Consider the following 13,550-nt stretch of genomic DNA (forward strand, 5'->3'; position numbering starts at 1 on the left):
TGACTTACCTTCCTATTTGTTTTTTACTCATTCATTTAGTGTAATGTATTACTATATATGTATTTAAATGCGTATTTCCTGATTATTACGTTCACCAGAAATCTGCTCTTATTCTGAAGTTAGTTCTTACACGCTCGTACCGTAATGCCTAGTATATACGCGTACCGGAAGAAAAATTGCGGGCTGGCTTGACTGTGTTTTTCGAAATGGAGGCTGGCTTGACTGTGTTTTTCGAAATGGAGGCTGGCTTGACCGCAGTCAAAGACTGCTGCATTACAGGAACTCTGCATTCCTCTTTCATCAAAAATCAAATATATAATGAATAAATACAAAAACATAGATCCTAGCATGTCCTTGTCATCACCCTCGACTCCGTCTCAGTGTAAGCATCCCTACCTCACGAGAAAATCCATCTCAAATTTCCTCCCGAGGCTAAAATGCTCCAAACACCAATCACTTCCGCTGCTGGGCCACTTAAACCATGCCATCCGCATCATCGATCCTCCTCGTCACACATCCTTTCAGTTAGCGCCTCCGTTCTAAATATACACGACCACGTCGCAAACGGAGCAGCTGGCAGCACTTCCTCTCCTTGGAATGGCTTCTCCTTCTTTTTTGACACCGTGTCACCGAGCCAGAAGACATCCATTACTCACTGCCGCAGCCCCGTCCATCAGCTTTGGCAACTTCTTGAAACATTTCTAGGATATGTCAAAGAGAAACACATAATACAGCAGCAATCCCCTAGCCTAGTGGACACCTGGGAAATGGCATGAGAAAATGGCTAAATCTGGAGGACATCTTTGAAGCCGGGGCTCTAAATTAAAAGCTTTAGATCAAACTTAAATTGGGTTTTAAGTGTCTGTATATTGTCTACACAGTTTATTATAGACTTATTATAGGTGCTTCAAATTTGGTGGTCAAAGGTCTTATTCTCATGAAATTGATATCTCAGGAACTTGAGAGCATTTCTTCAAATTTGACACAAACATCCAGTTGGAATAATATTTCATTAAAAAGAGATTATATACCAACCTAAGAAATCTAGAACTCTTTGAATCAGCAACATACATGTCGAATATGTCATTCCAATACGTTTCTCTTGTGTTATTCTTTCTCATACGACTATATAGGTGTTACATTGGCTACGTTAAATTAGTCGAAGGGGTGCTGCGGTATATTCTCTATCTAATCATCATCGTCAGAGGCCCTCAAACTCAACAGAGCAGTACTCTATATTCCCAAGTAACGTGAAGGCAGCATAGGATCATGTACTGTAAACAGAGCAGGTACTTCACGCGGAAGCAGGAAGTTTTCAGTTCGACACGAGCGTCACTCACGCGCTCTCCTTTCGTTTCTGCTCACGCGGAGCGGTTTGAAACTCCCTGGCATGTTCTTTAATGACTGACACGTTTCTTCCTTCACTATGGTTCTTCTTCCACCCGTTTTGGTGGCAGTGTGTGTGTCGGTGGCGTCCGCGGTGACGGTTTTATCATGGCCTCCTCTCAACTGCTCCCGACAGGTAACGTGAAGCACGCGTCGCGCGACACCCCGCCGAGCGGGAGGCTCGCGCTGTAGCTTCAGGCTTTGGCCTCGAGGACAATATGTCTACTCCTCAGTCATAGGAAACGTTCAGCGGAACAAAGCCTGCTTTGATCGGTCAGGTTAACGCTGTGATGGGATGTCAAGTTCATTTTTGGGCCAATATTCACTTTATGAATATTATGTCCGAACCTTGCGGTTGCAGGACGATGATGAGCCACAGCCCCCCGCCCCATTGGTTTATTTGTATATATTCTTATATACTGCGAGTTATTTCCCTGTGTGTATAACTATTGTTTAACGGAAAGGACACTGATGGTTTGGTATAATTGTATGGTTTTGTGTTATGGTCAAAATGATGTGTGCTAATAAGCATGTTCTTGGTATCTGACAATAACATCTGAAAAAGTTGAACTGTCATCCTCTTGAATAGTTATTTATCTAGTAAAACTTGTAAAAACACATCAGTTTAAAAAATCCACATGCTTTGACATCTTCTTGACAAACTTATCTGTTTTGTTTTCATGTGGAATATAGACAGATATGATGGTTGTGCCAAGATAAAACATACATCAGCTCAGTTTTAATGAAAGGAATATACATTTATGTTACAATTACTTATAGTTATTAACATATACTGATTTTGCTGACTGAGATATCTGAATATTCAGTCTTGCATAGTGTTACACATAACAATGTACTATTTGTCCACCAAACTGCTGTCTGTCCCAGCTGCACAGACAAATAAGATGCTTCTAAATGATTATAATTCAGTTAACAAATAGCCTACACTATGAAGCTACTGAGGCCTGCCACCATAAATGTCTTATTGTGTTTTATGAAACGCACATTCTCCAGTTGCACTGAGATCTAACATTAGAAGATTGATTTAGATATTCTTTACATAGACATCTTGGCAAAAAAACTATGTTTTTTATGAATTCATAAACAAATTGACAAACCAAAAACGAAGTATACTTAAACAACAACAACAACAAATTAAACTAAACAAATGACTATCAAAAGAAAAAAGCATATTAAGACATCAGCAATTCTAACCTAAATAAACAAACATCTAGAATAATAAAACAATACTACTTAGAAATGCAATAACTAAATACTAACATCACATAAATAGCTTCTCTTATTGAAGATTGGACCAAAGACTGACCGGGCCTCTTTACGGCGCCCGCCCACTTGTTTTATGTTATTTTTTCAATGTGTTTTTGCTTTCCTGGAAAGCACTTAGTGTAGTTGTGGAAAACTTGGCAAATTAGTAAAGTTTATATTTGTAAGATTGACAATGCTAGAATGTAAATGTATAATCTCTTGTATCTTGTTTGTTCCTGCAACAGGGTTTGAGATGTACCGTCACTACAAGTGAGTCAACGTGACTCTTCCTTATTCCTACTATTGTCATTTCCTCATTCCTCTCCTTTGTTGAGCACACAAAGTATTCTGTCACCCAACATTTCAAGCTCGGATTCTGAGCGTTTTCAATAATATTGTTAGTCAGCAATAATACCGTACTTTATCTTCAAGTTAAATGAGGAAATCAAGGTGTGAAGGACATAACATGAGATGTGATGTCAGGTTTCCCAGCTCCCTGACATGCAGCGTGTTCTGCCTGTGTGCAGGTAACTGCATGGACAGTAAATGGCTGGATGGGAACCCGTACACTCCCAGCAGTCCAGAGGGGCTGCAGGTGAGCGTGGACACCAGGCAGGACGAGACGGGACACCTGCACCCTGTGCTGGTTGCTAACTGGAGCATAAAGGATGATGGTGAGGTATTGCATTCAAAGATGCAAGAAGGAAGTCTGTTAGTTTAGGAAGACAGGCAGTGACCTCTCCTGTCTCTCCTCAGGCAGTATAAGTTTCCTGACGGCCACCGAGCTTCACGTTCTGGTCGCGTCTTCCAACCAGAACCTGTGTGTCCGATATTCCTTCAAAGAGAAACTCTTTATGAGAAGTCAGACGGGGGAAAAGGTGGGTGGCTCACAACAACAAATATGTGACCATTATAATATAATATTCTATTTGTATACATAAAGGGAGCAATTATTTCATGTTGTCGTGTGATTTTATGATCAGCTGACTTTTTTGGTTTGGATTACTGCAGGTATTATCATAGTTCATAACATTCAATTAAATTCAGTTTATTTTGTATAGCCCAAAATCACAAATTACAAATTAGCCTTCTTGCCTATCAAAAAAGGCCACCACGGTTGCTGATTGCTTTGTTGCATGCAAACAAATACGAAAAATCCAGTTTCCAAAACAAACCGAGCACAGCTACTTTCTCTGTCCTAAGTATGTTTCTTAAATCATAGACAAAAGAAATCATAACATTCATCTTCATTCAGTATTGCACGGTCAACACCTGTTTGCTTCCGCCCAGTCAGCAACCTCTATCAGTAACCCTCCTGATTATATTAACCTCTTGCCTAATTGACAGCGGCACTACGCCCCCAAGTGGTGGGAGGTTTAAAAACGTAAAACGATAAAAAAAAATGTCTCTTACAGTAATAATGATAATAAAGCCTCAAGTTCGGCAATCTTGTATTTTGGCCTTTGCCAGCAACCAGTGAACACAACTAACCATATTAGGACTGCTGAGGAGTGACGTAGAGACGCCATATACGACTGGTAGTAGCCTGTCAATCACCTCGTAGCCCCGCCTTAAAGCATCCCCTGCTTTATGGTCTGTTTGACTCTAAATGACCATAATTTACTAAATGAACATCACGCTGTATTGAAGACGATTTGAAGCTAGAGATTGAGACCATAAACTAATGTTTACTAAGGGAATAAATCAAGAGAAGTAGAGTAATTTACTCATAATCTGAAGTATTTTTGGACCAGCAGCAGTTGCCCCCTACAAAAAGTGTTTTGACAAAGTGTGAGTCACCGCATTTAGCATGCAGCCATATCTGGGGACCCAAAATATGATGCAGTTTGCTCAATATGAAATGGAGAAGGTGGAAAAACACTCGTTCTTAGCTTCATGTTGAGCTTGTAATTGGTCAAAGCGGTCAGCAAAGTTTAATTTTCTGACGGACGATATTGTTTTGCTGTTTCAGTGGTCGTTCTCAGCCAACATGCTGGTGCTGGACCCTGGTCAGACGTACCAGGCCTGTGTCTTTAACATCCCCAAACCACAGCTGGACCACACCAGCTACAACGTCTGCACTGATGTCACCGTTCCTGGTGAGTGGAGGTCCAAACCAGTAGTTGTATATAAACAAGAGTTTATATATTTCTGGTCTTTTCATGCTTATGCTTTAAAAAAAAAAAAAAAAAAAAAAAAAAAAATATATATATATATATATATATATATATATATACTGAAGTAGCTGAAAAGGTCAACATAGCTTCTTTCGAAATCGTACATACAGATCTGATATAAGCAAACGAAAGATTACAGTGCGAGATGACTTGCACAACTCTTATGTTCCTAAACACAAAACAAGAGTTTTCTGGGTCAAATAAAGGTGTGTCCGGTGCCATCTTCACTTTGCAGAACTCTGAGGCCTCTTGACTTGACTTTGATGACATTCTCTGGTTTGCGTAGGTTGTCAAGATCCCAAAATGCAGATGACTGAGTTTTGCGTGGAAAGAGGTGAGTCCCTGACATTCTGAAGCCCAGTGAGCGTGAGTACATCCCATAGACCACTTCTAACATGTTGCCTTGTTGCTGTACTGTAGGAAGTCTGTGGCAGCCTAACATCAGTCTGACTCGGATCACTGCAGTCAGTGGGAGACCCGTTCTGGCTGTCAGCTTCAGTCCCAACACGCTGTGTGAGGAATACATGGTCATTGTGAGCTGCTCCACGACCCAACAAGTAGAGCGCACACACACGGTGAGCTCACAAGCAGACCCTGCTTTATGGCTCTCACATAGATGAATGCATTTTGACTCGGAACATTACTGCATGTGCTCAGCACAACATCCTGTGTGTCGTACCTCAGCCTAGTTCTTAGTCTGATGCCAGTACAGGAAGCGGTGGGCTGCCTCGCTGTGCAGGATATGTCCACTGATGGTAGAAAGGCTGCTCCTTATTTTTGCAAACTACTTGATTGTACTGAATGTGCTATTAAAATGGTTGTTACCTATAATTATATAAGACAGAATGAAGTTTTCGACCCACTGGGTCAAGCTGCTACACTCCTATTTAAAGCAGATTGCATTGATATACTGAGAGGTGTTTCTCATACAGACCAATTCAATTCTTAATATAATACTTATTTAGTGTTATGATATAAATGATGAACTTCATTTGTATAGCACTTTTCATACAATAAATGCAGCACAGAGGGTTTTACAATAATATATATATATATATATATATATATAGATAGATAGATAGATAGATATAGATATAGAATGAACATTCATATCAAGAATATAAGTCATAATTATGGAACATTAATATTAGATGGAACATAAAACACTCTTTATCATAATAGAGAAAATAAGACAAACATAAGCTGAAATAGAATACATGGAATGCATAACTAAAGGTTGATAATAATTCCATTCCATTATCCAAACCTTTTATCCTAATTAGGGCGCTGGAGCCGATCCCAGCTGTCATTGGGTTCAGCAGGGTTCACCTGGACCGGTCTCCAGTCCATCTCAGGGCTCATATAGAGACAGACAACCATTCACGCTCTCATTCACATCTACGGGACATTTAGAGTCCAATTAACCTATACATACCTATATTTTCAGCATACAAATACATCAATAAACATTGCAGCAGCATCAAAGGGATTGAAGAACCTTGTTCAACTTGAATGAAGATGAAATGTCCAGCACTATCATAACATATACATCATTACACAACAGCCCTGTTGCTTAGCTTCATTTAAAGCCCAGCAACACAGTTTATAATTGGTCAAAACCATCGGCCTTCAAAGTCAAATGTTTTGAATTTTTGAGAAAGAAACTCAGATTAAAGTGACGAGAAAATCACATGGATACGATAAAAGATCCAGAATTTACAAGGAAAGAAATCAGAAATTTACGAGAAGAAACTCTAAATCTGGGGAAAAAACGAATTTTCTGAGATTAAAGTCACAAATTTACAAGAACTCTTTTTTTTTTCGGGTGAAGATGCCCCCAAAACACCTAATCAGACTAAACTGACTGAATTATTCCTTCTGAAACAGAAAGGTGTTCATGTTCAGATGCTCCAGAAGTATCGTCAAACATGTGAATTGTACTCTTAAATGTTGTTCTATGCATTATAAAACTCTCTTCTCCAGGCTAACCAGAAGACTCTGAATGTAACATTCAGCCTCGATAGATGGCCAAGATTTTGCTGCCAGTTTGATGTGGAGGTAAAATATTTTAGTAACGGTGTCTTTTTTTTTGAGATGTCAATAACCATGGTTCTCTATGATCACATTTGCTAACATGACTTTATTCTTTGCTGCAGATAAAACCTTTCTTCCCCCAATGTGGCGAGGACTGTGCCCGTCGAAAGGCAACTCTGGATCTTTGTTTTGGTATGTTGGCCCCTAGCCATGATATTGATATTTATTTATATATTTAGGCACTGGCTTTTTCTGGCCACTCTTCCATAAAGCCAAGCTCTGTGACAGAGAGAGTGGAGCCAAGGAGTCTCTCTGATTAACGTCTTCCTGCTGTGAGTGTTTGTCCTCTCAGGCAGTTTTTATATTAAGATTGTACAGCTGCTATCAAGCATGGGACCTGTCAGTCACTTTTAAGGGCACAATGTCTCCATTTCTAAAATATGTGTTTACTCAATGACTTCCTTGTTACCTTGAATGAGGAAATGGTGAGGGAAAGGGCCCTGTTCCTAGCAGGGTAAACACAGGTGTGATTGATAAAGTGAATTGTGGTCCCATTCTATTTTGTGTGTCACAGACATTCTGAAATTCACGTTAATTAAATACAGCTGCGTTTACCCTACAATGGCATGTGAAAGTGGCTGCTGTGAAAAGGCCCTATTGGATCAACCAAACACAGAGCACAGCTGAGGCTGATGGGAAAGGCATTCGTTCTGCACGTTTCATCTATTTTCTTTTCCCATTTTGAAGTTTTTTTGGGGGGAGAATTTTTCTATATCTGAGGCGAGAGTTTGTGACCTGACTATTGTAAAAAATCAAATATTGTACCTGATGATGATGATGATGATGATGATGAAAATGAGGCAATCACCCACATCAGTACCTCATCATGTGGGAACCAACACAGTAAGCTGTAAGATAATAATGTGAATTAATAAGTTAGTAAAGAAATGTACTTGAAGTAATTCAATTCAGTTTATTGTGTATAGCCCAATATCACAAATTACAAATTATCCTCGGAGGGCTTTACAATCTGTACACATACGACATCCCTGACCTTTGACCTCACATCAGGAAAAACTCCCCAAAAATAACCTTTGACAGGGAAAAAAGGGAAGAAACCTTCAGGAGAGCAACAGAGGAGGATCCCTCTCCCCGGATGGACAGAAGCAATAGATGTCATGTGACCAGAATGAACAGCATTACAAAGTTACATAAACACATTACATGAATATGACAATGTATGAATGGAACTCCAATCCATGAAACAGAAGGAGGTAGAGAGGATGGGGGGCGTGGCATCAGCTGGATTGATGAAGCAATCAATCCAGTATCCATACTGAGTGACTGACTTCTGCTTCCCCCAGTGAGGCCAACGGATGCCCCCGATGTCCCCGTGTACACATTTGTGGTCCTGGGAGTGGTGTTCATGTGTGTTGTGATGGCAGTCGCTAAGTACGTCCTCTGCCGAAAGCAAGGTTGGTTGCAATTTCATTTTGATCTATTAAGTTCTAACTTCAAAATTAATCCGATTTCAATGAGTTCTGTTAAGTTGTTTCATGGGAAGAAATGTATTTTTGAAAAGACTGTAAGCATGTAACGAGCATGAATTTACACGTGTTGCTGGACATTCATAGGAAAACCCACAAATGAGGAGTAACTTTCCGTTGGATATCATATGAACTGTTTCATGAAGATACGTTGCCGCTTCATGCTCAGAACACCATTACTATATAATTACATAGCAAATGCTGCTTTACAATGATCAGATGCTTTGCATATAGCACCTGGTTTTTAAATGACTCTTAATTTACTGATGGCATTCATCTGTGCACTTTCAGGCAAACCTGGTGTTACTGCAGCTCCTGTGGTCGGGGAGATGCCGTGTGAGCAGACGCTTAAACAGCCTCCCAAAGTGCTGGTCATCTACTCCCATGACCACCGCCTCTACAGGGATGTGGTGCTCAAGCTCTGTGCCTTCCTTCAGGCCAAGTGCAGCACCAAGGTGCTGGTGGACTTGTTGGACTCGACCTCGGTCAGCATGGTGGGGCGCCTCCGCTGGCTCGAGTGGCAACGACAGCAGCTCAAAAATCCCTCAGACAAAATCCTGGTGCTGTGCTCGCAAGGCGTCCAGGCCAAGTGGAGGGCCATGTGTGGCCAAGGCCGGGTGACTCTGAGGGAAGACGTTCTCTCCCCTACGGATGACATGCTCACTCCCTTTCTCAACCTCTTCCTACCAGACATGCACCATGCCGGCATGCTGGGCAAGTACATGGTGGCTTACTTTGACGACATCAGCCGGGAACAAGACGTGCCATCGGTGTTTGACATCGGAGTCAAATACAAGCTGATGAAGCATTTCGAAGAACTGTATTTCCGCATCTTAGACATTGAGAAGTATCAGCCGGGTCAGGTCAATCACATCAAGGGCATTGGTGGGGATGAATATTTCGACTGTCCATCAGGTAGAGCCCTAAAGAACGCCATTGAAGCCTTCCAGGCCTACCAGTTGGAGAATCCTGACTGGTTCCAGAAAGAGTGTGTGAATGATGAGGAGGAGGTCATGGCGGAGGCAAACCGACTCATAGACCAGCTGCAGATCCCTCCAGTCCTAGAGTGTGTTCCTCTAATCAGAGTTGGACTTCCTGTCTACACCCACGAGGTAGAAATCAATGGAAATGGTGACAGTCTTCTCGTGCTTACACCTGAACTCAACCCAGAATGCAAACTGTTGTCAATGGCAGAACTTACACCAGTAGTCAACCCTGAGCTCAGACACCAGTATCTTTCACACCTGAACGAGGTGCAGCCACACAGCCCCAGGCCAGAATCTGTCTACATACTTGATGCTGTTTTGAACAGCCCTAACCCACCAAGACAGAACTGTCTTTCCCTGCAGGCAGAACCCTGCGGTCACGTTCCCACAGAGGATGAGAAAGAGGATGCCCTGCTACACTCTGCTTGTTCGGAGAAGAGAAGCTCGGCCCCACAGGACTCCCGGAACTCAGAACCTCCAGAATTATCCTGTGCTAGCATGCTGAGGGAATACTTTGATCAATCCGAAATCGGCCACTCTCAGCCTGCGGAGATGGAGGAGGACGAGGTTCTCGAGCCCCGTGGAAAGGGTCCAAGCAGTGGATCTGATCAAGGCTACATCTCCAAAATGTCCTCGCAGCATGAACGTCCTGTCAAAGAGGATCCGATGGAGGCTCTGAGAAGACTGCAAGAAGAGCTGTTCCAGAAGAACCTTGGATACTCTGACATCGGTCCTGAAGGGAACTGATGCTCACAGTCCACAGACTGACTTTAATGATTACATTATGATCATAATGAGTGTCTGAGAGCTCATGGGGCCAGTAAAGTGTGAGGCTCCAATGTTAGTTGATGATTTTCTGGATATAATAACTCCGATGTTATTGTTGTATTATTGTTATTTGATCAAAACAGATGAAGACAAATCAACATGATCATGACTTCATAGAACAAAGATGAGAGAGTCATCTTTGCAGCAGTGACCATCCTCGAGGAATCTGCTTCATGGAACTTTGAGAACATCTACTTTGATGAGTTGCAGAGTCCAACGCACTCCGACAGAACCTCTGCAGGGACCGATTACCTTCGACAACGCCGTGTTAGCTCCGCCCCTGACAGTCAACTCACCTGACTGCCGACATTACTGTTGTGTAGTCCTGGCAACGGGGACGCTGGCGGAACTTAACCACTGCGATCTGGTCAACTGGCGTTGGCTGGCTAGCCGACAGTCTCTTGCTGGCTAGCCGACAGTCTCTTGCTGGCCGACAGTCTCTTGCTGGCTAGCCGACAGTCTCTTGCTGGCCGACGGTCTCTTGCTGGCTAGCCGACAGTCTCTTGCTGGCTAGCCGACAGTCTCTTGCTGGCTAGCCGACAGTCTCTTGCTGGCCGACGGTCTCTTGCTGGCTAGCCGACAGTCTCTTGCTGGCCGACGGTCTCTTGTCAATCCAGCAATACGTTATATTGTAAATAACATGTTTATCTGTTTGTTTGCACTGGTATCACACTTTATTTGATAATGAAGGTCTTTAATGCCTCTGACATAATTTATCTCTGAGTCACTGTGAAAGTGTTTGATGTAATTGGCCCCTGGGTTACCAAAATGGTTAACCTCTCTCTTTCTACAGGTGTGTTTCCCAATACATTTAAGCATGCCATAGTGGAGCCGATACTTAAAAAGACAGGATTAGACCCGACTGACCTCAGTAATTTCAGGCCTATTTCAAAGCTTCCACTCTTGTCCAAGATCCTAGAGAAGGTGGTCGCTGAACAGCTGTCATTATTCCTGGATCAAAGTAACATCCATGAGACGTTTCAGTCTGGTTTCCGTAAACATCACTCTACAGAGACAGCCTTACTGAAAGTGTCCAGTGACATTATGATGTCTGCTGATTCGGGAAAGTGCACTGTTCTAGTTCTCTTAGATCTGTCCTCAGCTTTTGACACCATCTACCACCAGATCCTGCTGAGTAGACTGAGGTCTGTCAGGGTCAGTTTTACATTGGTTCTCGTCATACCTATCTGGGCGTAGCTTTAGTGTCACAGCTAACCAAATAAGGTCTGAGTCAGCAGATCTGTTGTGTGGAGTCCCTCAAGGTTCTGTTTTGGGGCCTGTATTATTCTTGTTATATTTGATCCCCTTGGGAAAAATCATCCAGAGATTTTCTGATTTTTCGTACCACATGTTTGCTGATGATATTCAGCTTTACTGCTCTTTCAAGCCGACTGAGCTTCAGAGGCTAAATTCCTTAGTTCATTGCTTGATGGAGATAAAAACAATGGCTAAGTGTTAGCACCTTGCAGCTAAATGTGGAAAAAACAGAAACACTGGTTATTGCCCCTGATGACTTAATTCCAGGGGCTGCACGGTGGTGTAGTGGCTAGCACTGTCGCCTCACAGCAAGAGGGCCGCGGGTTCAATTCCCGGTCGGAGCGGTCCTTCTGTGTGGAGTTTGCATGTTCTCCCCGTGGCAGCGTGGGTTCTCTCCGGGCTCTCCGGCTTCCTCCCACAGTCCAAAGACATGCTGCAGGTTAATTGATCTCTAAATGTCCCATAGGTGTGAATGTGAGAGTGAATGGTTGTATGTCCCTACATGTGCCCTCGATGGACTGGCGGCCTGTCCAGGGTGTCCCCTGCCTTCGCCCTATGTCAGCTGGGATAGGCTCCAGCGCCCCGCGACCCTAATGAGGATAAGCGGTATTGAAAATGGATGGATGGACTTAATTCCAGGGATTAACCAGTACCTAGGTGACTTGGGCCTAAGAAACCTGGGTGTTATATTGGACAAAGAGCTGACCAAAAATTGTTTTTTCCAGCTGAGGAATATCTCCAAATTAGGAAAATGGTGTCACAAAATGATTTGGAGCTGATCATTCATGCATTTGTGTCTTCACGTTTAGACTACTGTAATAGTTTATTTTTATGTCTAAACAAGAAGGAGCTGTCTCGTCTGCAGTTAGTGCAAAACACTGCAGCAAGAATTCTGACCCGCTCAAATAGGAGGACACACATCTCCCCTATTCTCAAAGCACTTAATTGGCTGCCAGTTTCCTTTAGGATCAATTTTAAAATTCTGGTTTTAACTTTTAGAGCTTTACAAGCTCCACCGTATATCAATGATCTGATCCATCCTTACACCCCAGCTCGGGCTCTGAGGTCTGTGGGTCAGAATCTGCTGATGGCTCCGCGCACCCGTTTCCGGACCAGAGGAGACCGATCTTTCCAGGCTGTTGCTCCCAGGCTTTGGAACGATCTTCCGCTCTCCCTGCGCTCAATGGAGTCTGTTATTTGTCAAGGCTTTTGTTTAATTGCCTTGGGGCTGCTATGATCGTCATTGAGTTGTCTTGGCCTTTTTTTAAGTTAAATGTGTATGTACTTCTTAATCTGTGTATTGTTTTATTGTAATTATGAAGCGCCTTGTGACCCTGGTCTGCGAAAGGCGCTGTACAAATACATTTTACTTAGTTACTTACTGTCAGTCATTTCCCACAGTTATAAAGAAATTCCCCAAACATATGAAATACAAATCACATTGTACAGTTGTTTCCTCATATTTATTTCCGGTTTAAAGTACATAACACTCTGTCTTTCATCTACAGTACATATATTGTATTATATCAGTACAGATGCACACCACACAGCTTTACAGCACAGGTAAACAACAACAATGTTATTTCCCTGTCAACCAAGTTTGAAGAAAAAGAAAGCGTGTATAAAGCAACATACTCTTCAGATTGCACACAATGAGTTGTTGATTGCAAGGAGGCTAAACATTTCAGTCTGTAGCATTATGAGCTCCTTTTGAATATTACATTACATTACACTTCATTGACTGGTAAGCTCCATGTGCAAATCCAAATAAACATTGTGGGAGAGCATTTCCAACAGCATAGATACATATACAACGATTTAGCAGATTGCTGGCACCAGGAAATAATACAAAATAGTTTAAAATATAACATTTGAAATACTTTGGTAATATATGACAAGCAGCCAACGAGCCGCTCTCAGTGTAGCATGAGAAACCAAGCTGGGGGAGCAGTGAAGCAGTCAGCATGTGTTGTGTATAGCAGCAGCTCTATGATGTCATCCTCCACTCAGAGGTCACACATCAGGGTCAACTTCATAACAGGAATATATATTCATTCAACTTTTATTGC

The 13,550-nt window shown here is 42.3% G+C and overlaps 1 protein-coding gene across 2 annotated transcripts; it reads left to right on the forward strand.

Moving 5' to 3' along the window:
- The first annotated feature begins 1,254 nt into the window (after positions 1-1,254).
- On the forward strand, positions 1,255-10,643 carry il17ra1a (interleukin 17 receptor A1a). Of its 2 annotated transcripts, XM_034526424.1 has the most exons (11): positions 1,255-1,522; positions 2,898-2,922; positions 3,180-3,326; positions 3,409-3,530; positions 4,625-4,751; positions 5,116-5,163; positions 5,250-5,404; positions 6,813-6,887; positions 6,986-7,055; positions 8,228-8,338; positions 8,702-10,643. In XM_034526424.1, exons 1-11 carry the CDS (start codon positions 1,427-1,429, stop codon positions 10,141-10,143), a joined length of 2,418 nt encoding a protein of 805 aa, XP_034382315.1. In that variant the 5' UTR covers positions 1,255-1,426; the 3' UTR covers positions 10,144-10,643. The 2 variants fall into 2 exon arrangements, with proteins under 2 accessions (XP_034382315.1, XP_034382316.1); XM_034526425.1 differs by lacking the exons at positions 1,255-1,522; positions 2,898-2,922 and having other exon boundaries at positions 3,217-3,331.
- The last annotated feature ends 2,907 nt before the right edge of the window (positions 10,644-13,550 follow it).

This window comes from Cyclopterus lumpus, chromosome 23 (assembly GCF_009769545.1).
Source record: "Cyclopterus lumpus isolate fCycLum1 chromosome 23, fCycLum1.pri, whole genome shotgun sequence".
Lineage (NCBI taxonomy): Eukaryota > Metazoa > Chordata > Actinopteri > Perciformes > Cyclopteridae > Cyclopterus > Cyclopterus lumpus.

Bases quoted from the DNA above. Each gene is read 5' to 3' on its own strand.
- il17ra1a (XM_034526424.1), top strand. From the start codon at position 1,427: ATGGTTCTTCTTCCACCCGTTTTGGTGGCAGTGTGTGTGTCGGTGGCG. The intron at 3,531-4,624 runs GTGGGTGGCTCA...TTGCTGTTTCAG, and splicing joins GAAGTCAGACGGGGGAAAAG to TGGTCGTTCTCAGCCAACAT. The intron at 5,164-5,249 runs GTGAGTCCCTGA...GCTGTACTGTAG, and splicing joins TGAGTTTTGCGTGGAAAGAG to GAAGTCTGTGGCAGCCTAAC.